This window comes from Ammospiza caudacuta, chromosome 5, assembly GCF_027887145.1.
Source record: "Ammospiza caudacuta isolate bAmmCau1 chromosome 5, bAmmCau1.pri, whole genome shotgun sequence".
Lineage (NCBI taxonomy): Eukaryota > Metazoa > Chordata > Aves > Passeriformes > Passerellidae > Ammospiza > Ammospiza caudacuta.
The window spans coordinates 30963912-30991740 of record NC_080597.1 but is presented as its reverse complement, the minus strand read 5'-3'; the positions used below and the strand labels follow the sequence as shown (position 1 = coordinate 30991740).

General features: G+C 50.1%; 6 protein-coding genes across 6 annotated transcripts; 2 read left to right on the top strand and 4 right to left on the bottom strand.

Moving 5' to 3' along the window:
• Positions 1 to 163: 163 nt before the first annotated feature.
• LOC131557702 (histone H1.11L-like) lies at positions 164 to 838 on the bottom strand. Its single transcript, XM_058805112.1, has one exon. The coding sequence runs from the start codon at positions 836 to 838 to the stop codon at positions 164 to 166; it is 675 nt and encodes a 224-aa protein (XP_058661095.1).
• Positions 839 to 13277: 12439 nt separating this feature from the next.
• LOC131557703 (histone H3) lies at positions 13278 to 13835 on the top strand. The gene has a single exon (XM_058805113.1). The coding sequence runs from the start codon at positions 13278 to 13280 to the stop codon at positions 13686 to 13688; it is 411 nt and encodes a 136-aa protein (XP_058661096.1). The 3' UTR covers positions 13689 to 13835.
• Positions 13836 to 14196: 361 nt separating this feature from the next.
• On the bottom strand, positions 14197 to 14607 carry LOC131557705 (histone H3). The gene has a single exon (XM_058805116.1). The coding sequence runs from the start codon at positions 14605 to 14607 to the stop codon at positions 14197 to 14199; it is 411 nt and encodes a 136-aa protein (XP_058661099.1).
• Positions 14608 to 16031: 1424 nt separating this feature from the next.
• Positions 16032 to 16434, bottom strand: LOC131557711 (histone H2B 5). The gene has a single exon (XM_058805122.1). It carries the CDS (start codon positions 16429 to 16431, stop codon positions 16051 to 16053), a length of 381 nt encoding a protein of 126 aa, XP_058661105.1. The 5' UTR covers positions 16432 to 16434; the 3' UTR covers positions 16032 to 16050.
• A 330-nt stretch (positions 16435 to 16764) lies between these two features.
• LOC131557412 (histone H2A-IV) lies at positions 16765 to 17154 on the top strand. The gene has a single exon (XM_058804593.1). It carries the CDS (start codon positions 16765 to 16767, stop codon positions 17152 to 17154), a length of 390 nt encoding a protein of 129 aa, XP_058660576.1.
• Positions 17155 to 17610: 456 nt separating this feature from the next.
• LOC131558289 (histone H1.10-like) lies at positions 17611 to 26754 on the bottom strand. Its single transcript, XM_058805935.1, has 2 exons — positions 26736 to 26754; positions 17611 to 18218 (listed from the first exon to the last, which is right to left on the bottom strand). Exons 1-2 carry the CDS (start codon positions 26752 to 26754, stop codon positions 17611 to 17613), a joined length of 627 nt encoding a protein of 208 aa, XP_058661918.1.
• Positions 26755 to 27829: the final 1075 nt, after the last annotated feature.

Here is a 27829-nt window from a genome sequence, read left to right as displayed (position 1 = left end):
TATTGAATTTCCCTAACTATTGTAAGGGCTTTTTCTCTGAAGCTGCCAAGTTAATCAACTGCGAACCAAATTTTATAATTTCAGCTCTTTTTAAGAAAATGTGGGTGGCTCTTAAAAGAGCCGTTGGGTTTAAATGTGGAGCAAGACTTCTCCACTGAAGGGCTTACTTCTTCTTCGGCGCTGCCTTCTTTGCCTTGGCCACTTTTGCCTTTGCAGCTTTTGGCTTGGCTGCTTTGGGCTTTACCGCCTTTGCCTTCGCCGGGCTCTTGGCTGCCGCCGCCGCTTTTTTGGGCTTGGCAGCCTTTGTCGCCTTCTTGGGGCTCTTCACTGCTTTTTTTGCTGCCGGCTTCTTGGCTTTCTTGGGGCTCTTTGCTGTCACCACTTTCTTGGGCTTCTTAGCGGCGCTGGCGGGCTTCTTGGCCCCCGGCTTCTTAGACTTAGCTGCCGAAGCTTTCTTTTTCGGAGCTTTTTCCTTCACTTCACCCGGCTTCTTGCTGAGGCGGAAGGAGCCGGAGGCGCCGGTGCCCTTGGTCTGCACCAGGGTGCCCTTGCTGACGAGGCTCTTGAGCCCCAGCTTGATGCGGCTGTTGTTCTTCTCCACATCGTAGCCGCCGGCGGCCAGCGCCTTCTTGAGCGCGGCGAGCGAGAGCCCCTTGCGCTCCTTGGAGGCGGACACGGCCTTGGTGATCAGCTCGGTGACGCTGGGCCCCGCGGGCTTGCGGGCCTTGGAGCCGCTCGCCGCCTTCTTCGGCTTCTTGGCGGCGGCCTTGGCGGCGGGGGCCTTGGCCGGCGCGGCGGGCGCGCTCTCTGCGGCGGGGGCTGGGGCGCTCTCGGCCATGGCGGCGCTGCGAACGCGGCGGCTCCGGCGGCGCCTCCTTTTATAGCGGCGCGGCGGGCGCTGATTGGTGGACTCCCGCGCCGGCCCCGCCGGCGCCCCGCCCCCAGGCGCTCCCGCCGCCCGCGCTGTGTTTCTCGCCTCCCAAAAAATTGCTTTTTCCTAAAAAAAAACCGGAGCGCGGCACCCCCTTTCTTGGCGTTCTTGCTGAGAAGCGGGAGCATTTTTGTCTTGCGACCTTTCTTTCAGGGGGGACTTGAGGTGAGTTTTAGGCAGCTCAGTAATCCCCGAGTTTGGGGATTGCACTCAGAGCTGGAGCGTAAGATTTTTATTTCTCCTTTTGAATTAAAACTTTTCTTCTGGCACCGCTGCCTCAGTGACATCGGATACTTGTTTCTGAGAGGGTTTTTCATCGAGGTCCTGCAAAAATGGTGTAATCTCGAGACCTTATTTTAGCGTAAATTAGCTTTGAATCTATGCAAGTAACACAAGGTGGTCACTCAGCTCTGTGTCTGAGTTACGAGTTGTTTTCCATAACACGACTGCATGTCTTCAAAATAATGAAACCTTTGGACACAGTGCCCTATTTAGCTCTAGTAGGACTTGTTAAAAAGTAAAGAAAGACAATTTTCACCAGAAGCGTTTACTTGAAAAGCAGCTCTCTTAAATAATAATCTATCTTTAAAATCCCAGAATACTTATACATACATATAGTAGCTTCTCTGTCCCCTGGGTTTTCTGCTCTTTTGCATTATTATTTTAATGAACTGTATTCCCGTTTTTATCCAAAACGCTCATGTTTATGATGCACAGTAGATAAACCCATTCATTTGTATGTTCTTATTTTCAGGTGGTGTTTATTTTTCTGCTTACTTTTACATTATAATTCAGGAATTTTGTAAGCCACAATCACCAATTTTACAAAAAGAAAAACAAAATAAAATTAAAATACAACATACATGTCTTCGTTATGAAAAATCAGACGTAAAGCTGCAGGCATTTCTGTAACAAAATTATGTAATTCAAGTGATTAGGCAAACAATTTCTTCCTGACAACTGCTGAGAGAAGCAATGGTGTGGCCTTTTCCAATATATGACTACTGTGATATGGGATAAATTGAATATATATAAAAACGATTTTTCTTGAGATGAGTTGGATAGCAGCTGGATAATCATGTTTGAACATTTGTGGTGCACTGTGGGAACATTGGAAACCCAGGTGATTGATTCAAATGATTGTAAATGCCATTATTTGTCTTCTTTCACTTTATCTTTTTATAATAAAATATCATAGAATGTCTTCTAAAGTTCTGATGATGGTGGGGTCAGTTTTATGAACGTGTCAGGGGTGCTTGGTTACCTTGGCTGGGGTGCACTTGAGGACTGTCAGGAGATGTGGTGGCATTTCAGAGAGGCAGCAGAAAAACATCATGTGAGAGAGGATAAAAACGAGATTATGTGCATTTGGTTTTATCCTGATGTATATTTCATGGTAGTTTCACCTGCTGAACCCACTGTGAATTTTGGCTTATGAACTACATTGGCACAGAAATTAATCTCTTGGGAAGGATCCGCACCACTGGGGGGGAAATTTCTGGGTGATAATTCTGTAGCATACAACTTTCCTTCAAATTCTGTATTTTAACTCATTCTAATAACTCAAGTGACTAGCTCCTTTACATTTACCTTGTTTTAACCTTTGCAAATGTATTTTCCTGAGTTCAGGTTAGGCCTCTATCCTACTTCCCAGCACCTGGTGTAGCAGCACGTTCCTAGAACATTCTATGTGCTTTCCTGAAAGTTACTTTTCCTGGCCCTCCAAAATTTTGACCACCTCTGTGGACTTTTAAAATTTTGTTTTTCACAATAATAGACAGTTTTAGGCTAAGCAAAGAAGGAAATGGAAAGAGATCTTGCAAAGGTTTTCAGTTGGAGGAGGGAAGGAGAAGCAAGTTGTTTAATTCCTTTAATTAATGGGTGAACTTACTTTAAAAAATAATTGCTTCAAATATTATGATGTACTCAGTAAAAACAAAATTACATCTGTCTTCTATTTTCCCCTTAAAATGAACTGTCAAGCTCACAGACCATTTATTAAATGCCAGTTGGCCCTGGGCTGGTTGGTTGGAAGATCAGGAGCACAGGCAGGGATTTCCTTGATCCTCTGGTTACAGAACACTTTTTAAATACAGTGGACAAAGATATTTGGAAGTGATGGAGCAGGAGGAACCTTCCTGCTCCTTCTGAACACAAAACAAGTAGACTGGCACCTTCTACAGCAGGTGTGAGGCCCTGGAGCTAGAGGGTCAGACAGGCGATGAGGTGAGCCCTTCTGGGGCACAGGGCCCCCAAAACAGCACCATCTGTGCCCCACATCAAGGTCTCTGTTCTGAGGAAAGGAAAGGTGATTTTAATCAGGCACTCCCTTCTGCAGGGAGCCAGGGCCTGATGTATGGCCAGGCTGGCTCTGACATCTGAGGCACAAAGGGTCACAGGGACTGGGGAACATCAGGCTGTCACTGCTGGGGTTCTGCAGGGCTCCCTCCTCACCCAGTTCTGTTCATCATCTCCCTTAGGGCTCAAGGAATGGTAAGTTTGCCATGACACTGAGCTGGGAGGAGCTGCCAACTCCCTCCAGTGCAGAGAGGCCCTGCAGAGAATCCTTCACAAATTAGAGAAGGGCAATCCTGAACAATATGAAGTTTACAAGGGCAGGTGCTGGAACCTGCACCTGAGACAGGGAAATCCTGGTTGTGTGTACAGACTGGGGAATGAATGAGGCACTGGAAAGCAGTGCCATGGAAGGGGACCTGAGGGTCCTGGTCAGTGGCAAGCTGAACATGAGCCAGCAGTGCCCTGGCAGCCAGGAGGGCCAACTCTGTCCTGGGGGGCATCAGGGACAGCATCACCATCTGGGCAAGGGAGGGGATTGTCCCCTCTGCTCTGCACTAGGGCAGACTCACCTCCAGTGCTGTGTGCAGTCTAGGTACTACAAAAAAAAAAGACATGAAGTGATTAGAGAGCATCTGCAGAAGGGCCACAGGGATGGTGAAGGGTCTGGAGGGGAAGCTGTATGAGGAGCAGCTGAGGTCACTTGGCCTGTTCAGCCTGTGGGGGAGACTGAGGGGAGACCTCATTGCAGTCTGCAGCTTCCACATGAGGGGAAGTGGAGAGGCAGGTGCTGATTCCTTCACTCCTGTGACCAGTGACAGGACTCAAGGAAATGGCAGGGAGCTGAGTCAGGGGAGGTTGAGGTTGGATGTCAGGGAAACGTTTCTCACCCAGAGGGTGTCTGGGCACTGGAACAGCTCCCCAGGGAAGTGGCCACAGCACCAGCCTGACAGAGCTCAGGAAGTGTTTGGACAACACTCTCAGCACATGGTGTGACTCTTGGGGTGTCCTGTGCAGGGCCAGCAGTTGGGCTTTATGGTGCTGATGGACCCCATCCAACTCAGCTTATTCTATAATGCTATGATTCCATGATTTTTTTCCAAAGTTCAGTCAGAAATTCAAGAACTCCCTTTTCTCCTATTCTGGTATGGATGAGTGCTTTCAGGAAGGTCCTTCCTATGAGCCCGTGTGATTTGGAGCACTACAGAATCACAGCATGATTTGTGTTGGAAGGGTCCTTCCAAGATTTTCTAGACCAACATCATTGTCATGGGCAAGGACACCTCTCACTAAACCAGGTTGCTCAAAGACTTATCCTATGTGGCTTGGAAATCTTCCAATGAAGGCATCAGCAACTGCTCTTGTCCCACCACCTTCATAATGAAAAATTTCATCCTTGGAACCTACTTAAGTATAACTCCTTTCACTTTTAAAACCTTGCCCCTTCCCCTGCCACTACAGGCCCTGGTGAAAAGTCTTTCTCTGTCTTTCTTATAAATGTTCTTCATATGTCAAAAGGCCACACTGAGGTCTGTGGGATTCACATTCTCTGAGCCTGAGAGAAGCAGAGAAAAGAATAATTGAAACAATTCTTATCTCATTTGCTGCGCCTGTGTTTGTGCCACAGTAGAATGAAATATGGAGATTGTTTACCCAAAGTGATGGGGTTTTGTTTCCTTGGCTGGTCAGGATCAAACACGTGTGCAGACTGTTGGTCAGCAGTCAGTCACGAGATTCTGGGCAGTGGAGGGCAGTTGGGTGCTTGTGCAGATTCAGTTTAGATGAAGTGTAATATAGTGTAATATAATATAGAATAATATAGTATAATAAAGAAATGAATTAGCCTTCTGATATCAATGGAGTCAGATGCATCATTTCTCCTCATTGTCAGGGTTGCCCTGTTTTCCTGATAAAGGTCTGCCCAGAGCCTTGTCTTCTCCGGGCCTAACAACCACTGCTCTCCCAGCCTTTCTTCATGGGAGAGGGGTTTTAGCTCCCTGATCATTACCGTGGCCCTCCTGTGGACCTCCTCCAAGTCTTTCCTGTTCTGGGGACCCTGGAGGTAGGTGCAGAGCCCCAGGTGAGCTCTCATTCGAGTGGAGTGAATGAAGAGAATCACCTGCCTCGACCTCCTAGCTGTGCTTTCTTTTTTATGCAGCCCAGGGTGTCACTGGCTTTCTGAGCACCGAATGCACATTGCCACCTCAGGTCCAAATTTCCATCCACCCTCATCTCTGAGTCTTTCTGTGCAGGGTGCTTGCGATCAGTTCACCCTGCAGTCTGTCCTGGTGTTTGGAATGGCCCTGGCCTGGGTGCAGGGCCGTGCATTTGACATTGTTGAGCTCCATGAGATTCACGTGGGTCACTCCTTGAGCCTGCCAAGGTCCCTGTGCAGAGTGTCCCTTCCCTCCAGTGTATCAGTGGCCCCACTGAGCCTGGTGGCACCCATGAACTGGCTGAGGTGCACCCCATCCCACTCTGTTATTGGTGAAAGTATTACACAGCATCTGAATTGCAACTATATCTCCTAATTCCCTGAAGAGCCTGGGATGAATCCCCTTAGAGACCATGGATTTCTGCTTATTCACATTCCTCAGACTGTCTTGAACCTGATATTTTCTTTCATCAGAGGAGAGACTTTGTTCCCCTGCTCTATGTCTTGATATTGACAGAATAAGGAGATGGGAAAGAGACACTGCCAGTGAAAACTGAGGCAAAAAATTTGTGGGATGCCTCAGTATTCTCTACGCCCGCAGTCACTAAATCTCCTTTCCTTTTTATTGGGAGGCCCATTTTATTTAGTCCTCCTTTTCTGGCCAGTGTACCTACAGAAGCCCTCATTATTCTTCATGTCCCTTGCCACATTTAGTTACAGACGTACTTTAGCTTTTCTGATTCCATCCCTACACATCTGGTCAGCACTCTATATCCTTCCCAGGGTATGTCCCCGCTCCCACTGTCTGTGCATTTATTCTTGCACTTCACTTTGACCAGAAAGTCTTTACTCAGCCATATTGGTCTTTTACCTTCCTAGCCTGCTTTCTTACATGTGGGAATCAAGTGCACTTGCTCCATGGGACAAATGTCCTTAAATAACTTTCAGGCTTGATTAACCTTCTCCTTGATCCCTGAGGGCAGTTTTCAATGGGTTTACATATCCCATTTTCTTAAGCAACTGATGTTTGCTAAAATAAATATCTTGTCTCTGTGCTTTGCCTGACTCATATCCCTCAAATCTGTGACAAGTCTGGGCTCAGGCAGCAGCCCAGGTTGCAGCTATTCCTGACCTCTTCAATTAGTTAATGTTTGTTGGCAAGAGTAGGTTGAGTAATGCTTCTCCTCTGGTTGGACTTTCTTTCACCTGATAAAAATTTATCTTCAAAATGCTCTAGGAGTCTCCTGGATAGTTATCCAGGCTTTCTGTGCCACGTTTCCAGCAGATGTCAGGTTGGCTGATGTGCCCCAGCAGCAGCCTGTGGATATGATGGCACCTGCAGTTGGAGAAAGAAGCTTCATCAGCATCCTCCTTCCTTTGTTTGGGTGGTAAATACTGACAGTGAGGTTTCCTTTTTTTGCCTTGGCCTCTAGTTTTGTACCCAGAAGCTCTCAGGTGTTTGTCCTGTTTTTCTAACAAAGTCCTTTGCAATCAGTCCACTTTTTTGTTTTCACATAGAAGACAACCTGCCCCCACCCTTCTTTCCTGACCCTTCTGAACAGTTTTCAGCCATCCATTTCAGCCCTTCAATTGATCTCCCTGAGTGAACTGTGGCTGTGACTGACTGTCAGTGTTTGCTCAGGAGGAAACGTGGGGACATCCATCCCTCAGGTGCAGCTGGAGGCAGGAGTGCAGCCTGTCTGTGCTTACCCCAAACAGGGTGACCAGGTCATGCACAAAGCCTGTGGCTGCAAAGCCCAACATTACCTTTGTTTTTCACCTGAGCTGCCTAAGTCTGCACAGTAACTTCTGTGTTTTCTCAAACCCTTCCTGATGCTTGCGCTACTTCACACAAGTTGTGCAGATAAATTCATTCTGATTTTTGGGTGCTTCTGGTACAAGAATACCCCCCATAACTAAAATCACAGAGTTACTCATGGCAACTCAAACCTGACCTTGATGTAATTGTAGATTTTGTGTGATTTGAAAGACACCTTTTGTCCATGCATGATGGTTTTTTATTTAAAAACTGATTTATCATGATATTCTAAACCATAATACATTGTTACATGAGTAAGAAAACTTCATGTCTCAATAGGGAAGAACTTATCATTACATACTGTTCAGATTACAGCAAAGGACTCCTGCCCATGACAAAAGTTTTTTGTATTCGTGGAGATTTAAAGGCCAGATAGAACACCAATCTCTTAAAATTAAAAAAAAAAAAATCCATGGAAGACATTAGGCAGGAAATTTAGGTTTATTTTTTTTTTTAATTGCCTTCTTACAAAAAATACTCAGATTTTTTCAAGTTTAATTTTTTTTTTTTTTCAAAGCAAGAGGAAAATAGTTCCTTGATCATTCCACACCACAAAGCTTTTGATAACTTCTGAGCTCAGTTAAAGAAAAATTTCAGGAATCAGTTCAGACCAATCAATCAATCTGTTGAATTGCTATGATTCTTTTTTATTTTTAATGCACATGGTGAGTGGGGCAGGGACTGTGACAGTGACCTGGCACAGCCACACCATCGGGGGTCGCTGAGCAAGTCTGCTGGGGTGGGTTGGTGTGAGCTGGAGCCAGGGGAGTCAGAGAGCCACAGGCACAACGTGGAAGGTAAAACCTGAGACTGAATGCAGCCCCGAGGTCAAGGGGTTGAAACCAGCAGGTGTGGTGCAGAGTTTCAAGTTTGAAAAAACTTGAAAAACAAATTACCTTCAAGTCTGGCAAAGGAAAAGGGAGAAAGAACGTCCAACCAACAAGAAGTATGTTTTCCTTGTGGGAACAGAGTCCTCTTGGAGGCAGAAGTACAAGCAGAACTGCAATGGAAACTGCCTGCACACTGTTACTGTCATGAATAAAGCAATTTTGCCCTGCACATCTGGCCCAGGTTCAGATTTTCCATCGTGTGGAACTGGCAATGGGGACCAACTTTCCTTCCAAATGTCATTCTGTCTTCAGGGAATCAGTAGTTCCATAAATCTGAAAGCACAGGAAAGGTTGGGAGAGGAACAGACTGGTCAAATATCTCTGTGGGCTGCTCCTACGGGAAATAAAGTATTTTAAGAGAATAAAAGGTTGTTAAAATCCCTGTCTGAAATGTGCAAATGTTTTAAAATTCCTGTCTGAAATGTGCAAATGTTTCTCTTTGTTTCCTATTTCCTTGATATCATGTGGGTACATCAACCCTGAGCAATGAGTTCAGCTTACTCATTCACAGCTCTTCACAGAAATTTTTCTAGAAAGACATCAGACTAACTGTGGGGGCTCATATGGTTTTGTTCATTACAGACACAGTTTGATAAGCAACTCCCAAAGAAAAACTGATTGGGTCAATTTTGAATGGGTTTTTAGGGTGTGATTTTTTTATTGTTGTGGTGGTGAGGTTTTGTTTGTTTCTGGGGTTTTTTGGGGGGAATTTTTTGTTTCTTGGGGTTTTTGGGGGGGTTGTTTGTTTTTCGGGTTTTTTTGTTGTTTGTGGGTATTTGTATGTTGAGGGGTTTTTTGTTGCTAATGTTTTTTGGTTTTTTACTTTTGTTTTTAGCTGTGCCTTCTGGTGGTGATCCCAGCTGTTACTCACTATCTTTTTCAATGGCACATAGCTTTATTCTCCATGCAAAATATCATATCCATCAGTGCCTAATAGGGAGAAGATTGTAACAGGCAATCAGTGGCAGAGAGATGACCCATTTGCAAAAATCCATCAAGAATTTAGATTCTCTTCATCTCACAAAAACAAAAACAAAAATCCTGGAACCATGAGACTTTTTTAGATCATCTGCAAGCAAAGTGTAAACCTGTTTGGTAAAATATTTGTTTATGTCGGTGATGGTTGCCATAGTTTTGAGAAGAGAAAGCACTTCATACCATCACTGAGAAGAAGAATTTCCTCCCCAGCCCATGCCAAGATATATTCACCTTAAGAAACTGTATGAAGCCGTTCTTGGGAAACTAAGGGATAACACAGAAGATCAAATAGCGATAACTGCTGTGTTGACGAAGCGAAGTGCGGCTGCACAGCCCAGTCTGTGCCCAGGTGCGGCACTGACAGAAGGGGTGGCATGGAATGAGTTCCTCGGGGGCACTCTGCCCCTTGAGAGGGCTGGCAGGAGGCTTTGGAATGCTGAGGGAACAGCGCCTGGGTGCCTGCGCAGATCCTCCGTGCCTCGAGGAGGGACACAACAACTCTGCGCTGTCCCTTCCCTCCCTCCCGGGGCCGTGCGTGTGCTCGGGGCCCGGAGCCGCGGAGAGGAGATGGAGTGTGCCGGAGCAGCGTGGGGAGGGAGATGCACGCCGTGAGGGCAGGTGGTGAGCGAACGGATTGACTGTCGGGGTCCTGCCGTGACTCGGCCCTGAGCCTGACCGCGGCACGTTCCCCTCAACGATTTCTGTATTTGGCTATTTCCCGTATGTATTGTACTCCACAGATTTCGGCAGCGATAATGGAGAGACGGGGAGGATCTGAGGGGGAGTCCAATACTTCCATACACGGCATCTATTTCAGCATTTCCCACACTTAGAAAAGTTCCACGTACAATCACTTTCCACTCAACATCCAGATGACACAGAGAGTTCGTACCAAGAGGAAAAGCAAGCTCAGGTTTGCTGTCAGCCCCGCGGCGCTCCCGCCCGGACAGGACGGGCTGCCCAGGGTGCAGCGGCTGGGGAAAGGAGCTGCTCCGGGATGCGAGCACAGCTGTGGGACGGTGTGCAACTCCTCTGCTCCGGCACAGACCTCGGAAGACCTTGGAGTGTTAATTTGGGGTCAATAAGTGTGCCAGTTCAAGGGCTGCCTGCAGAGATTCAAGAAACAGAAAATAATTAAAACCAATGTTTCTAGAAAGCAATAGCCACATGAGGCAGATACAAATCCGTCAAGGGGACGTGTGTGTAATTTACACGTCCGTGGCAAAGCCGGGCGCGGAGAGAAGCCCGGGGAGGGCCGGGGCGGAGCGGAACGAGCCGCGGCTTTGGGCACAGCGCTGTCAAAGAGCTCCGGATGGCGGTGGGCACCTCCGTGAGCAGCTCCTCTACCCTGGCTGAGCCGGGGAGGTCCCACCGCAGAGCGAGCTTCGGGCAGGAGGGCAGCGCCGTGCTCGGCAAACGCGAACACGGGAAAGCGGAAGGTTTTCAACTCTCACTGCGCTGTCGCAGCTTGTGCAAGTTCGACTGAAGAAACATAGAGTTAAACTGGTAAGTTATGACCTCTTCTCTCCACAGCCCTTTGCTGTGTTTCAGTACTCTGCTTTGTTCAGCTTACACATATCCTTCACTTTCTAAACGTTCCATAATAAATTTGCCATCAATCCATGTGCAAAGATACACACAGTGTGTGTCTAGCTCTATGATCCCGAAAAAGACAGCGCACCCCGAAAAACAAATTAGATTTACGCTCCCCGGCGCCAGCATCACCGTGCACCCCCGGACACACACAAATTAGATTTACGCTCCCCGCCGGGGGCGCACACATTGTTCGTCCCGGTACGGCGCTGCCATCGCTCTGCTCCTCCCGCAACACGCCCCGCTCTCCTCCCTACGACACAGGCATCGTCCCGCTCCTCCCGCAAACACACGCCGCTGGCCGCCGATTTACACACATATCGCCTCGTTCCGAAGGAAAGCACATCGCTCTGAGATATTTTACACACAGCTCACTGCGCCCGGCGATGCACGCAGTGCGCGGCAGTCCCGTGTCTCTGAGACGCCCTGCGCCGCCCTTCCCGCACACTCCCACCCTCTGCCGAAACCACATCTCTCCGCGCCCTCATTCCACGTTAGCCTTACATCCAGACACTCAGAACCCTCCGTTAGCCTTACATCCAGACACTCAGAACCCTCCGTTAGCCTTACATCCAGACACTCAGAACCCTCCGTTAGCCTTACATCCAGACACTCAGAACCCTCCGCACCCCGACACACACATCGCCCTGCTCCCTACGAGGCACCGCCTGAGCCCAGCGAACACACAGATCATTCTGCAGCAGTTGTCAAATATTGTTCAGCGCCTGCTAGCGCATCCTTTCGGTCCTCTCTGACGGAGGAATCATTCTGATCCCCGACGGGCGGACAAGGCACTCTTGCTGGTTCCCTATAGAGCCATTGCTCCGCGCCACCCGGCACACACCTCAGTCAGCGCCCGGCGGGCACGGATGTCGCCTCTACCGGTGGCACAGCGATCGCTGTGCTCTCCAAAGGGCGAACACTCCGCATTGCTCTTCCCCGGCACCCCCGCGTTCCTCGGCGCCCGCGGAGGGCGCGCACATCGCCTCACTGCGGCCGCGGTGTCCCCGCCCCGCTGTGCCGCGCGAATAACGCGGCATTTTGGTGGCCAGGAAAACAGGAACACCCACGTACATGGATCTGGGGCAGCGACGATGGCATCTCTGTACAGCCCACGAGAAGTCACAGTGATCGGCAACCCCGTCTCGGAAACCGCCCCGCACCCGAAGGGAGCATCCAGCCGGCAGGGGGAACAGCATCACCCTGCGAGAACACCGAGGCTCTCACCAAATGCAACAGATCCAAGTGCCAGACCTCTTGAATCACCTTTTCTATAAGAGAGCTGATGCTATGGTAATCTGTACTTTGCTGTCCTGTTCGGGTTTTTTTTTCGGCAAAACTGAGGTAATGTTGTGAAAGCATTGTAAATTGTAAGGAAAGTGGGACGTGCATTGTTTGTGGTAAAATGATGCGCTCTACATCCGCTTCAACGGACAAGGGAACGTTCATAATTCGCTTGAAAAACCCTGGGAGCCCGCTTTTGGTACATGTACGGTTTGGGGGTGGCGAATTAGACAAACGAGTGCAGTCGGCCGCCCCAAAACTGCCTAAACAGATCTGTTCCTGACTGCTGGTACGAGGTGCTTCCATCTTGAGCTACGCGAATGGATGACGGTGTGAATGAGGAGCATTTAAAGCACAGGCTGTTGCAGACGATCCTGTGCCCTTGTTTTTCAGTTCGTTTGTTTTTGAGCAAAAGGCTCCGAGATGAATGCCCTCCCTCCTTCCCTCCCATCACTAAGCGTTCTCGTCGCCGAACTGCACAGTCCGGCACAGGCAGTAGCCTCGAGCACAGGGTCCCCAGCGTGGCGCTTTCCCGGCTTTCGTTTGCCCCTCTCTGTCCCCGCCGTGTCCCCGCGCCCCGCACTCTCCGCCGCCGAGCGCGGACGGGGCTGCGGCGCGCGGGCAGAGCCGGGGTCGCGCCGCTGCCGCGCTCGGGCCGACCTGAGTGAGGACTGCGCGGAGCCTCCCCGCGGGCGGGCCCGGCCGCCTCTCGCCCCTCCCGCCCGCCGCTGATTGGTGCCGCTCGTAGCTCGAGCGCGGCCCGAGCGCGCGCTGCCCCGGGGCGCGCTCCCCGCACGGGACGCGGCGCTTCCAGCGGGCCGGGGCAGCGGCCGGGCCGGGAGAGCTCGGCGGGACCGAGCAAGGCGGCTGCCGCCTGCGCCTTCTGCCTTGCTGCCGCGAACCGAAGGGCGCTACTGGGCGGGAAGAAACCGCGAGCCCGCGGGGAAGGAGGCGGCTGCCGGCGGCAGCTTTAGCCAGCGGTCCTGAGACTCTGAACGTACGCGATCGGAGCGGTTTTGTTAAAAACAGGGCGAGCCCGAGGCTCGGGCGGCGAGCCCGCCCAGCCCCTCTCTCCGGCGGCGCCGCCAGAGCCCCAGCTGCGCTCCGCCAGCCGCTGCTGGAAGGGGGCGGGGGCGGGGCGGGGCCAGGGCGCGTTTCCCGCCCCGGGGGCGGGGCCTTCTCCCGGGCTCGCCACAAGCGCCCAATGGCTGCCGGCCGCTGCCGCGCGAGCGGCCAATGGGCGCGGGCAGCGGGGCTATAAATGGCGGCAGCTGTGAGCCGGGGCGCAACCAGTTTCGTGAGCAGAGAGGCGCGGGTGCGGGGCTCGCAGCGATGGCGCGCACGAAGCAGACGGCGCGGAAGTCGACGGGCGGCAAGGCGCCCCGCAAGCAGCTGGCCACCAAGGCTGCCCGCAAGAGCGCGCCGGCCACGGGCGGCGTCAAGAAGCCGCACCGCTACCGGCCCGGCACGGTGGCGCTGCGCGAGATCCGGCGCTACCAGAAGTCCACGGAGCTGCTGATCCGCAAGCTGCCCTTCCAGCGCCTGGTGCGCGAGATCGCGCAGGACTTCAAGACCGACCTGCGCTTCCAGAGCTCGGCCGTCATGGCGCTGCAGGAGGCCAGCGAGGCCTACCTGGTGGGGCTCTTCGAGGACACCAACCTGTGCGCCATCCACGCCAAGCGCGTCACCATCATGCCCAAGGACATCCAGCTGGCCCGCCGCATCCGCGGAGAGCGCGCCTGAGCTCCCTGCCGTAACCCTCGTAGACCCAAAGGCTCTTTTAAGAGCCACCACATGAACAATTAAAAGAGCTGTAGCACTATTGCAGAACGTGAACGCTTTATTAAATTGAATGAGGAAGACTGCTGAGGTATAGTTATACGGGGTGTGTACCTCACTGAAGTTAATGTTTCACAATAGAAAAATTAGTCAATTAATTTGGCCAATTTCCCTTTGTACATTAATGCTAAAAAAGGAGTTTACATCCATGTAACTGATGCTAAAGGGGACCTAATAAATGCAAATGCTTCCTGACTCTCACCCACTGCAAGTGTTATACCGATGACATAAGTATAAAATGTCGTAGCAACTCTTAATAGAGCTCAGTCGCCCACATCACACATAGAACACCATAATTTCTTGTGCCCCACACCCCTGAAACGATGCTTAAACCAGTGCAACAGCTCTTTTAATTGTTCATGTGGTGGCTCTTAAAAGAGCCTTTGGGTCTACGAGGGTTACGGCAGGGAGCTCAGGCGCGCTCTCCGCGGATGCGGCGGGCCAGCTGGATGTCCTTGGGCATGATGGTGACGCGCTTGGCGTGGATGGCGCACAGGTTGGTGTCCTCGAAGAGCCCCACCAGGTAGGCCTCGCTGGCCTCCTGCAGCGCCATGACGGCCGAGCTCTGGAAGCGCAGGTCGGTCTTGAAGTCCTGCGCGATCTCGCGCACCAGGCGCTGGAAGGGCAGCTTGCGGATCAGCAGCTCCGTGGACTTCTGGTAGCGCCGGATCTCGCGCAGCGCCACCGTGCCGGGCCGGTAGCGGTGCGGCTTCTTGACGCCGCCCGTGGCCGGCGCGCTCTTGCGGGCAGCCTTGGTGGCCAGCTGCTTGCGGGGCGCCTTGCCGCCCGTCGACTTCCGCGCCGTCTGCTTCGTGCGCGCCATCGCTGCGAGCCCCGCACCCGCGCCTCTCTGCTCACGAAACTGGTTGCGCCCCGGCTCACAGCTGCCGCCATTTATAGCCCCGCTGCCCGCGCCCATTGGCCGCTCGCGCGGCAGCGGCCGGCAGCCATTGGGCGCTTGTGGCGAGCCCGGGAGAAGGCCCCGCCCCCGGGGCGGGAAACGCGCCCTGGCCCCGCCCCGCCCCCGCCCCCTTCCAGCAGCGGCTGGCGGAGCGCAGCTGGGGCTCTGGCGGCGCCGCCGGAGAGAGGGGCTGGGCGGGCTCGCCGCCCGAGCCTCGGGCTCGCCCTGTTTTTAACAAAACCGCTCCGATCGCGTACGTTCAGAGTCTCAGGACCGCTGGCTAAAGCTGCCGCCGGCAGCCGCCTCCTTCCCCGCGGGCTCGCGGTTTCTTCCCGCCCAGTAGCGCCCTTCGGTTCGCGGCAGCAAGGCAGAAGGCGCAGGCGGCAGCCGCCTTGCTCGGTCCCGCCGAGCTCTCCCGGCCCGGCCGCTGCCCCGGCCCGCTGGAAGCGCCGCGTCCCGTGCGGGGAGCGCGCCCCGGGGCAGCGCGCGCTCGGGCCGCGCTCGAGCTACGAGCGGCACCAATCAGCGGCGGGCGGGAGGGGCGAGAGGCGGCCGGGCCCGCCCGCGGGGAGGCTCCGCGCAGTCCTCACTCAGGTCGGCCCGAGCGCGGCAGCGGCGCGACCCCGGCTCTGCCCGCGCGCCGCAGCCCCGTCCGCGCTCGGCGGCGGAGAGTGCGGGGCGCGGGGACACGGCGGGGACAGAGAGGGGCAAACGAAAGCCGGGAAAGCGCCACGCTGGGGACCCTGTGCTCGGGAATACGTGCGCGGGGACTGCCCAGGTCGGGGCGAAAACGCGTTCGACTTTCCTTCCCCCGGTCCCCTGGAATAATGCACATTGCGGGGCAGGGGAGGGGGCATCCACCTCAGAGTCCATTTTCTGAATGAAAAGAACAAGGCACAAGAGCACCGGGTGGTCTGAAAGCACGTCTGCTGTCAGTGCTCCCGGTTCACACCATGTTACGTTAACGTAGGTCAGCCGAGAAATTACCATGTACTAGCCGTCAGGAACATGCTTCGGCTGTTTTACTTGACAGACCACCGACAGCATGTATTCAATTTTCTAACCTGTCTGCCCTACAGTGTACATAAACCAAAACGGACTCCTAAGGCTTTTAAAAATTATGAAGTTCCCTGAGCCGTTGAAACAGATGTAGGACATAGCCTAAGTTTACCTCAAACACTGTAAATGCTGCCTTCTTTTTAAGATACTTGAATACCGTAAATGCACATTCCCCTCAGCCCGCCACCAGAAAAAAAGAAAACCAAAACGGGGCGGGTAGGAACTCGCCACAGGATCAGCTCCTTTACTGAGAAGGTAGGTGGCTCTTAAAAGAGCCTTTGGGTTAAGCAGATTTTAGCCAAGCATTTACTTGGAGCTGGTGTACTTGGTGACGGCCTTGGTGCCCTCGGACACGGCGTGCTTGGCCAGCTCGCCGGGCAGCAGCAGGCGCACGGCCGTCTGGATCTCCCGCGAGGTGATGGTGGAGCGCTTGTTGTAGTGCGCCAGGCGCGAGGCCTCGCCCGCGATGCGCTCGAAGATGTCGTTGACGAAGGAGTTCATGATGCCCATGGCCTTGGACGAGATGCCCGTGTCGGGGTGCACCTGCTTCAGCACCTTGTACACGTAGATGGAGTAGCTCTCCTTGCGGCTCTTGCGCCGTTTCTTGTCACCTTTTTTCTGTGTCTTGGTGACGGCTTTCTTGGAGCCCTTCTTGGGCGCGGGGGCGGACTTGGCCGGCTCGGGCATGGCAGCGAATCCTCTCGGCACAGCGGCACCGACGATTTCTCGGAGTGAGAACACCGCGCGTCTCTGAGCGCACCGCTTTTATAGAGCGATTATGCAAATTAGGGATTCCCGTACACTAAGCTGTTATTGGCTGAGGCAAGTTTTTCGTGATAGTAGCTCCGCCCTTCGTCGCCATTGGTCAAATCTGGATCCGCGTTCCTATTGGCTGATTTAGGCACATCACTGTTTTAGCCAATCGGAAGTCGCGAAGTCCACAAAAGAGGTATATAAGGCCGAGCTCGGAACTTGTAAATTTTGCAGTGAGTTACTGACTTCTTTTGCTCAGTTGTAGTGATGTCGGGTCGCGGGAAGCAGGGCGGCAAGGCGCGGGCCAAGGCCAAGTCGCGCTCGTCGCGGGCCGGGCTGCAGTTCCCCGTGGGCCGCGTGCACCGGCTGCTGCGCAAGGGCAACTACGCGGAGCGCGTGGGCGCGGGCGCGCCGGTGTACCTGGCGGCCGTGCTGGAGTACCTGACGGCCGAGATCCTGGAGCTGGCGGGCAACGCGGCCCGCGACAACAAGAAGACGCGCATCATCCCCCGCCACCTGCAGCTCGCCATCCGCAACGACGAGGAGCTCAACAAGCTGCTGGGCAAGGTGACGATCGCGCAGGGCGGCGTGCTGCCCAACATCCAGGCCGTGCTGCTGCCCAAGAAGACCGACAGCCACAAGGCGAAAGCCAAGTGAGCAGTAAAGCTGCGAACTTAAACCAAGAGAAACCCAAAGGCTCTTTTAAGAGCCACCCACAAATTCAGAGGAAGAGCTTGAATTTCATTGCGGAGCGAAAGCCCGCGGGAAGTTTTGAATAACCGCGGGCATTATCCAGTTATCTCTGACGTTTCAACTGTGACAGCCGGACGCGGCTCCGCGCCACGGCACCGGCCCCGCTCTGGGGCGGGGCTGACACCAGTTCCAGGAAGCAGCCCAGCCCTTCTGCAACCAATCCCTGCGCCTTATGGGCATTTTGAAAGCTACCAAGGCGCTAATACCCTCCCCCTACCAATTCAAGTGCCCCTCGAGCTGTTTCGGAGTCAAACAGCACATTCACCCGCAGACTGCTGTTCCTCCACACCCCTCCCCAAAACGGCGGCAGCCACGGCATTCCAGCCCAATTGTTGGTGGCTCTTAGAGGAGCCGTTGTGTTTAAATGCTAAGCACGCATATTTCCACGTGGGGCTTAATTCTTCTTGTGTGCTGCTTTTTTGCCTTGGCTGCTTTGGGCTTCACCGCTTTCGCCTTAGCCGGGCTCTTGGCTGCTGCCGCCGCTTTTTTGGGCTTGGCAGCCTTTGTCTCCTTCTTGGGGCTCTTCGCTGCTTTCATGGCTGCAGGCTTAACTTTCTTGGGGCCGTTCTTTGCTGTCACCGCCTTCTTGGCGGCGCTGGCGGGCTTCTTGGCCCCCGGCTTCTTGGGCTTGGCCGCAGCTGCTCTCTTCTTGGGGGCTTTCTCCTTCACTTCCCCGGGTTTCTTGCTGAGGCGGAAGGAGCCGGAGGCGCCGGTGCCCTTGGTCTGCACCAGGGTGCCCTTGCTGACGAGGCTCTTGAGCCCCAGCTTGATGCGGCTGTTGTTCTTCTCCACATCGTAGCCGCCGGCGGCCAGCGCCTTCTTGAGCGCGGCGAGCGAGAGCCCCTTGCGCTCCTTGGAGGCGGACACGGCCTTGGTGATCAGCTCGGTGACGCTGGGCCCCGCGGGCTTGCGGGCCTTGGAGCCGCTCGCCGCCTTCTTCGGCTTCTTGGCGGCGGTCCCGGGGCGGTCTCGGCCATCGCGGTGTAACCGGGAGCACCGGGCAGGGCCGGCCCCGCGCCCCCCCGGTTATTGCAGCGCGGCCGGCGCTGGTTGGCCCCGCCCCGCCCGGTGCTCCGCGCTCCGCCTAGCGCTTCCTCGGGGGAAATAGAATGGCTTTTTCTATTTCATCTGTCACGAAATCGTCCTTTTTCTACATCTGTGAAACTATGGGAGAGGCTGTTTTTCGCCTGTTGATGTCTTGTCGCGAAAAGAGTTGGACTTGAGCAACATGGGGACAAGAAATCCCGAATCCAGCAAACGGATCTCGAGAGCGCGAAACTTTTGTTTTTCTTTGTAAATTAGACATTCTTCTTTAATTTAACATGAGGGAAAAATCTCAGTATTAATCTGCAGAGCGTCCTTTTTACCTTAGATAAGAAAGCAAACAGTTAGAGTCTCATTCTTTAAAACAAAAGGGTTTCAAAGAGAGTGAGGTAGCACAAAACTGTGCTGCTGCTTCTCCTACTGGGGTTTAAATTTCTGGCTACTGTGAAACACTCAGGTATAATATTTTTCCTTTACTCCCAAAGTTTCCAGACGTTCCACTCTTCTATGCATGAAGTATGAGACAGCACATACTTTATCCCCCTCTTTGAAACACTTTCCTGTTAACGTAGCAAAAGGCTCTGAAATATCAGTGGAATAATTTGGGGGCTCAACACCAAAGATTAAAAAGTTTGCTTTGGATCACAGAGCTTCATGTAAGTCTCTGGTGCACAGAAACAGATCACACTCTAAATGGAGCACACAGTGCTAAATCTGTAAAATTCATGCATGTGATTCATTTACATGGAAAAAGAAATGGACAGATCTTGAGTCCGCAAGAGATGTCAGAGCACCATTCTATTCATATTTTGATCTGAAGCTAGAAAGAACAAACAGTTTTTACTCACTGCCTTTTTTCTATGCTACAGATCATGCCACAGCAGTTTCTGTACATAAAAGCTTTGGCTGCAGCACAAAGTGAAGCAAAGCTCTTCATGCAGGTTGTGGTGACTCCCCCATTAGCATGCATACATTCTTACCAGCTACAACTTTGGGTATAGTTTTGTGTCTCTGTCAGGAGTTCCTAATTCATTTACCTGAAATTTAGTGGCCATCAATAGTTTAGCAGGGCCAGATTGCTGCATTTATTTATACCTCACGTAAACCAAAATGCACTTGAATGGTTTAGATATGATGCTGAGCAGTTATGGTCAACTTCCCTTTTTCAGCAAAATGAAAACTCTGAGTGGAAAAATACCATCTCACTCCTCTATTTCATTCCACTAAAGAACAGTAAAATGAACATCTTGAAGATTTTGGAAGACTCTTCATCTTCAATTAATTTACAAAATCTGATTAAAAAAAACCTCATACAGGCACTTTGACAATTTCTTGCATAATTATGGTGAAAAGGACTTTAGGAAAATAAACACATTTTTCTTGCATTTATGTTTTCTTTCTAACTCTTCCTTGCCATCGAGGTCCCCTAGGTGAGGAATTATGATGTTATGATGAGGCAGAGAGTGCAATAAGATGACAAATTCAGCAAATCTGGCTCTGGGCTTTCAAACCATGTTGGAAGTGGGATGGTTTATAGAGTAAGGTTCACTGGAAATTTTATAAAGCCAAGAGAACTTGACTGTATGACATTTACTCCATGCAGTAGTAGGGGGCATAAATAATTGAATAGTGAAATTGTTGATGTCCCCTAAAGTTTCCTGCAATCAGGTGGATGAATGTGTGTCTGCTCTGTCCCATCTAGGTCTGGTAGAATCCTTGATGTCCCTTAAAAACTAAATGTGGTACAGTGTCTGAGCAGGTTTTTGTACTCACCAACTCCGCAATCACCAATGCCAATACCTGTGTTGGGACAGAAGCCTTTCTACCTCCCCCATTCTCTGCAAATCTTATTTTACAAGAGCAATAATGCATCACAACAGCACACTTCCCTCCAGCCTGTAATGTAATATTCCCAAGACTGTTTTCCTTCACACACACAGCTGGCACACAGCTGTATGCCTAAATCCTGTATAGCGGTGCCAACCACAACACCAACCATCTCCAGAGGAAAAGCTTCTCAGTATGTGCCACTGCAACACTGCCAGCATTGTGGTAGTCCTCATCTCACTCCACTTTCGTCTCCACCATTCTCTATCAAATGTTAAATAGAGCAACTTGAGGCTAAATTTTGTAATTATTTTAGGGTCTCCTACTTACTTGATTTTCTTCTTCTGTTTTTATTCCAATATTCTCTTTCCTTATTTGTACAAAGATTATATAATCTCATGACCATTTTATATACAAGCAGTCAAGTCATTTTTATTAGGGGAAGGATGCAGAAGTATAAGAGAATAATCAAGCCCTACAAGGAGATAGGAATACAGCATGACCTCATAGAGTAGTAAATACACAAATACTGTGGGTCACCCTCCTCCCCCAAAACCTGCTGTTTCTTGTGTGATTAGCAGCACAAAAACGTGAAGTTGTGTGCCAGAGATCATTGCTCCAGTCATGGTCAAACTTAATTAAGATAGGTGTAGCAGCACATATTGCCCTGCAATGCAGACATGAAAAAGAACAGCTAGGAAGGATCCTTACTGGGAGAGAATCTCCCTCCCTCTCGTGCATTTACCATCACAACTACAGCCAGCCTTGCTACCTCACCCTAGAAGAGGTGAAATCAGGAACAGCAGGGTCTCAGTGGCATTCCAGGCTGTCTGGTCTCTGCATGCACCGTCAGTATGGACAGAGATCTCTGCTAGAGCAGCAAGAATCTGCCAGAAAATCCTACAGAACTATTTATTTTTTGCAGGTGCTATCAATGTGAGCCAGCTTGGACTGCAAGAGATCAGATCTGAAAGCCCCTTAGACCCCTTCCCAGACAGCATGGAATGTATAGATTATTGTAACCAGTAACAAATGCCTATTAACTTGTAAAAATATATAGTAATCCAAACCAAACTTAGTGCCTGCTAGCCAACTAAAAAAATTGCAAAATCGGGGTAGCTTTCCACTTATTGCATGTTCTTTTCAATCATTGCATGTCCCTTTTGTGATATTTGGCTCTAGGACACAAAGCCAAGCGGCCACTGTAGATGTCATTAAAAGCCCTAGGAAAAGGACCTTACAAAGGCCCAGTGTACTCATACTGAGGATAATTCTTCAATTCTTCAACTCTTTCTCCTATTCCTCCCCTCCCTTATGACTTTTCCACATGAACACCTAACTCCACTGCATTTCACATTGCCCTGGCTTTCCCAAACATGTGAAGCCCATCTCTGTTTCAGAGATAGGAGAACTGAGAGTCATTCACAATTCTCAAAAATACAGCTGATTGGATCCTCCCATTTTATTCTGATTCACGTTTTCTGCCCTTCTCCTGCTGAGGCCCAGCTATCGGTATTAATTCTCAACATTTCCTGTCAGCAGAAAAAAGGTTCAGAGATGATTCATCTAATTTCATAAAGAAAAAAAAAAAAAGAATTAAAAAAAAACAAAAAAAAACAACCAAAACCTGTTCAAAATGTAGTGAATTTTTCTGCTTATTTTAACTTTTAATTTGCCACAAACCTGAGCTACCTGCCATACACACACACACGGGCAAGGCCAAGAATTCAAGTGCAGGTGGGATCAGGATGAGGCCTGGAGAGGGGCTCTGGGCTCAGCCACAGCTCCGGGCATTGGATGCTCCCCGGGGCAGTAGGACCAGGGCCAGGCAGGGCTGTGGGGAGCTTGAGCCTGGCCCTATTTCTGTGTTGTTGGGACAGGGGCTGATGGCTCCAGGGGGGCTGGAATGGCCTCCTGGGACCAGAACAGGGTTGGGGGAGCCCCAGGAAATGCTGGGCAGGGATGGCAGGGCTGGTGGTGCCCTGACAGTGCCCTCCTTGGGCAAGCAGGGACTGTAAAAGGCTCTCAGAGCTACTGGTTCAGCAGCTGTCTAGATCCAGACAACAGGGAACACTTTTGGCCAAGTTGCATGCAGATGCTTGATTTCAGTCCTAGTGGAGACAGAAGCAGATTTCAGTTATAACAAAACTCTACTGCCACTTGCACTTATTGACACTGGAAGTACTCACCAAGTTTAGGTTTAGGATGGCCAGGAACAACAGTTCCTGAACCTCACTTTGGTAATTCCCAACTCTTCTGCCATCAAACACATAAAAATATGGGAATGGCTTGGCTCACCTTTTGTAGGGCCCAGAGCAATCAGTTGCATCTGAAATACCCTTGCACCTTCATTTCAGCACCCTCACAAGGAAACATCTCAAGAGCAGCCAGCTTCAGTTTCCAAAACGTCCTTCTAAAATAATAGCATTTCCATCCCATGCAGCAGTCACAAAACCCAAAGGGGACAGCAGGAAGAGCAGTTTGTTCCACCTTTCAGCTGCTGTCTGGAGAAAATCCTGACCCACAGTTTTGGTTTGGGTGGCAGTGCACACATCTCCCTACCAATTCCTGGTGGGGACTCACATCTTTTCCCATCCCACTCTGAACCATGACATTCACATCCCTTAGGCACTTTTAATTCCTCTGAGGCAGCTGGTCTTAAACTGCTGGCTGACTGCAGCTCTTGGTGTTCACTGGCTCCCCTTTGGTGCCCACCCTGGTCAGGCAGAGAACAATCACCTGCAACTCCTCCACTTTCTGCAGAGAAGCCAGGAAGATGAGCTACCACCTCTCAAAAACAAGCTCATAATGGCTCAGAAGAGGTGGATGGGAACCCTAAAGGGAGAAGAGGTTGTCCCTCTCCTGCCCCTGTGTTGCTGGAGGATCGAAGATGATGTTCCCAGCACTTTTCTAGAGGACACTGGGATGCAGAGCCAGCAAAGGAAAGGAGCAGTTTGGCACAGATGTCCAGCAGCTGAAATGCTGCCCTGAGACAAGAGCAAAAATAGCTGCTGATATCACTGCACCTGTAAAGACAGGAGAAATGCATTAATTTGGGCAAGCAGGCAAATTTAGAGAAGAGCTAGAGGAGGAGGAATGCTCCTGGTGGGCTGCTTTACCACCTTATTTTTCAGCATATGTAAGGTCTGTTATGTAAAGTGCTTAGTTGTGGGATCCTGAATACATCCTTGTGTCTCTTGTTCCTTTTCCACTAACTCTTCTGGCAGTTTTGATGAACTGATGAACAGATTCTAAGACTTTTTTTTTAAATTACCAGCATGAAGCAATATTCTTTCCTTCTTGCTGACATCTATTCAAACAAAGACTCCTATGACAGCTGTCCAATCACTTCCATATTAATAATCTAAAAAAAAAGACATTTTCTTCCAGCATCCTTACAAGGGAAATATTCTTGTTGTCTTACAGAAACCTTTTCTTTTCCAAGAAATATAAAGAGAAGAATGGATATGATATATCCTTAAACATGGGAAAGTCTCAACCATCAAAGGCCCAGAACAAGGGAATTTACAATCATGACCTGATCAGTATTATAAAAGCTGTGCCAGGTCAGAGGGTAGCTTCAGGGAGCAAACATTCATCTGAAACTAAGGCCACCTCCATTCACCACTTGTTCTGCCCTGGAGGCAATGAGCAAACCATTGGCTTCCTCCCTGCCTCTGTTTCCCTACATATCAGGGGAGAACAGGAACCTCCAAAGTTCATTGAAAATGCTGCAGAACAGCAAGGAAATGAATTGTTTGTAGCTCCATGTTGATAATCAGAGCATCCACACTGATGTGATTTTTGAGTTTACATCAGGAAATGCGTCAGCCACTATATGCTTCCCCAAATATAAAAAGTGCTGAGAAGTAGGCGGCCTGATTATCAGTGCCTGCTTGCAATCCACCGTGCTATGGAGGAGAAGATTCCTCCCGAGAAGCAGATTTTAGGGAAGGAGGCTGCTGTTTCCTAGGCTCCCTCATGACCACTGCCTGTGGGAAGACCTGCCTACAGAAGAAGGAAGGGTCCCAGGCGCAATGATTGCTGTGTGCTGAAGCTAAAGGAAGATGATACTCATCTTCAGACATCACTGTAAAGAGGCCCAAAGTACAGCAACATTTTTGCTTTTTGAGATCCCATACAGCTCCCTGACTGAACCAGGTTCAAGGAAAGGCTGACAGGAAGAGAAGAGAACATATTCACCCTTTCTGCCCAGTTCCGGGTCTCCAAGTCCACAGAGCTGCTTCAAGTGTGAAAACATTTTTTTTCTAGAGCTATACCAGCTCACTACAAAATGTGCTCATCTGCTCTGAAAATAATCCCTAGATGTCTGATGTGCTGCAAATATAAAATAATACCCAGCCTAGAGGGGAGCCTTACAAGAGATATCAGTCAAAATCTGATTTTGGTATCAAGAATGCAATTTGTCCTTAAAGGCAGAGTCCACAAACACTTTTCAAAGCAGGTTTGTCAAATACAGAGACCTGATTCATGATGGACATAAAGGCCATCCCAACAGCCATATATCCCCTGATGAATACTGAGTTAAGTATGGATGCAAGAAGTGGTACCTGTATGACATATTTGGGAGTACAGAAGGCCACACTGCATGCTCATAGCCAGATGCTCATTTCGCTTTGGATCTAGAGAGACCCATCCCTCTTGTGCAAGTGTTCTGTCGTTCAGAAGTGTTCCCAATTCTTGCTGGTGTCAGCAGGGTCAAAATGTACCTGAAAAATCCATGAGGGGGACAGGCAGAGATGCACCACTGCCACACACTGTCTTTCTTCCACAACAGCATCTCTGGCCCAGAGCAGTGTCTGTGGGACAGCATATTTGAAACTGGAACATAAACCTAGCCAACCTGTGGGACATCGAATGAGGCAGGAAAGGGATAAAGAATTGCTGTCTCTAATTTGTCACGTATTATAGAGCAGGTGCCTGGAAGAGATGGACTGGAGGAACTTTTGGGGATGATTCTTCCTTCTCCTATCTCTAGAGGGAGCTTCAGAGTGTGAATAAACTGCGTGTGAACCTCTAAAGAGGGCTGAAATGAGGTGACATGCATCTCTAGCTGAAGCTCTAGGTAACAGCTTTTAACTTTTCCTGGACTTCTTTAGGCCTCTGTGTCTCTGTCCTGTTTCTGTTGTGCCAGAAGGGAGGGTTAGTCAATGTAACACAGCAGCTTTTGAGGCTCCTAGGCACTCCCAGCCAGAATTTGACAAAGCAGCCAAGATTTCAAAGACACTGACTTCTTGAAAGTTTTACAAAAATAAGTAGATTTTGTAGGTGAGAAGAATCCAGACTCCCTTCTTTCAAGAGAAATGCTGCCTTGTGAACTCAGCTATCAAGAAGTCCATTTGAAAAGAGACGCGAGAAACCAGGTTACCTAGTTTCTACCTTTTACCAACATAACAGGTTTCTTTGCAGCTCTGGAAATATGTTAACAATTCTCTGTTTTCTGTAGTCCTGGAGGGATGGTAGCCACACTTGCCCTGGAGATGCATGTCCCCTTATTTCTGCAGCACTAGTGCCAGCAGAGCCCGCGGGTGGCTGTGCTGAATTCCTGTGCCAGCTGAGCCACAGCCAGTGCCAGGCTCACAGGCACCATGGGGAGCTGCTCCTCTGTGCACCAGAGCCTTGTGCCACACAGCCTGCACTGAACATGGAACTAAAGCTGGCAAGTGGCAAATAAGCTGCTCTCTTTAAATGCATTGCAGGAATTCATTCTCTACGTCCAAATAAATACTCAGTCTCTGCAAATGCTGCTGACAGTGTTTTGACAAGGCAATTTAGGATAGAGTTTTTGTTCCATGAATGCTTGCTCACAAAGCAGGCACAGGCAGTGTGCTTGGCTAATTTTCTGCTTAAATGGAACCAACAAGAGGTGTTCTCATCCCACAGGCTTTCCTGTTCCCTCCACTCTGCTCTGCTCTTGGCAGCTTTCTTCAAACCCACATACACCGGTGACCAGAGCCCAGAGCAGCCTGTCACATTCTGGAATGCTTTCAAAAAATTAATTTGGATCTGCTGGGCAAGTTACTAAAAGCTGACACAGTCTTTTTGTTCCAATTTGCTTTTTTTGTTTTAGTTTTGGCCTATTCTAGTTTCTGCTGATTCTGAATTAATATCTTGCTGCAAAAAGTTAAGATTTGTCTTTGATTCAATTGAAAAAGAAAATAAAAGAAAAAAAGACAGCTTGTAGCTCCAGGGTCCAGTAGTTAAGGTTGAAAGTACCAAGCATGGCAGAAATCTGTTAGAAAGACGGTATATAAGTGTAAATTTACTCAAGTTTCCTCAGTTATTTCATCAAAACAATGTTAGTAAAGGAAGTGTTTATTTGAAACTCCAGCTTCAAATTTTACACATTTGTGTTCAAATGTTACATCACAGTAGCTGCAAACAGCTTCAGATCAGACACTTCTGTCGTATATCCCATCTGCTGGAGAGACTAGGAGAAAAAAAATAGTCCTTTCTGCCAAAATCCCCTGAAAGGAAGAGAGCTGAGGCAATAAAACATCCTTCCTTCCCTTTTCTGGTCACCTGCTCCCAGAGAGTGCCCTCAGGCTTTTCAAGAGGATGTGGCTGGATGGGAAAGGGTGGAGCAGAGGTACCATTTTTGGCCAGGGTCATTGTGAAACACCTGCTGTGCCCCTTCCACCATCAAGCCCAAGGTCACCAGCAGAGAGGCAGCAGGGCACAGCAGGCAGCGTGGCCAGGCCTCCCCAGCTTGCAGAGCCACCCAGTGAAGGTCTGACCTCCTCCACACATCTGGAGATCCCTGATAAGCTAAGGTTCACTCCATGCAGGCTCCTGGAACCTACCTAGTGACCAGCAGATGTACTTCCATCTGGGCAAGTGCACTAATGGCACTAGAAGCCTTTCAGTCCTTGGCAGGTGCTGAGAGAAGACACTTTTCTCCCATCCAGCTCTCATTCCCACCTGCTCACCTTTGCTGGAGCTGGTCTTTCTAATTATCAGTGGGAGAGAAAACCAGCAGTCTCACCAGAGGAATGTTTGTGAGTGTCAGCAGATAGCAAATAGTAAAATGCTGTGGTACAGCCCCTTCCTAGGAAATAATGTTTCTTTTTATAATATATGTCTCTTCTCTAAAATCATATTGACATCTGTAGCTCCTCATGTGAAATCCATCCTTTCTTGGTATGCACCTTATTATAGGGGTGGATTATGGGGAAACACTCTCTTTGAAAGTGGAGGAGCCCAGGGATGATTCCTGTGAGAAACCATCCTTGGCCAAGACCAATATCTGATCTTGGTGAAGTGCAGATCTTTCAGGGGACATGAATGTCTGGGAGGGAATAGTCTAAGAAAAATGAGTTGTTTCTTCTGCACCTTCATCAATCAGGTCCTTGCCCACAGAGTGAGCATTGCAGGAATTTCTGACAATGAGTATATTGAAGTATATTTCAGCTGAGTATATTGAAGGAAGAAAACTGGGAAAGGAAGGGGATCATCCAAAACCATGTCATCACCTTAGGCTCATTCTGGACCCCTTTTTTTCCTTTTCTTTGTTATTTCACTTTTACCAAAACTCACTCTCCCAACAAGGACATATCTGCAGACACAAGTTCTAACACAGATGCAGTCACATGAAAAAAAAGTGCCCTATTCTATTTGGGAATGTGAGAAAAGAACTCTCCATCAACTGCAAGCCCTTGCCAAGGCAGATGGGCTCCAATTCAAGCAC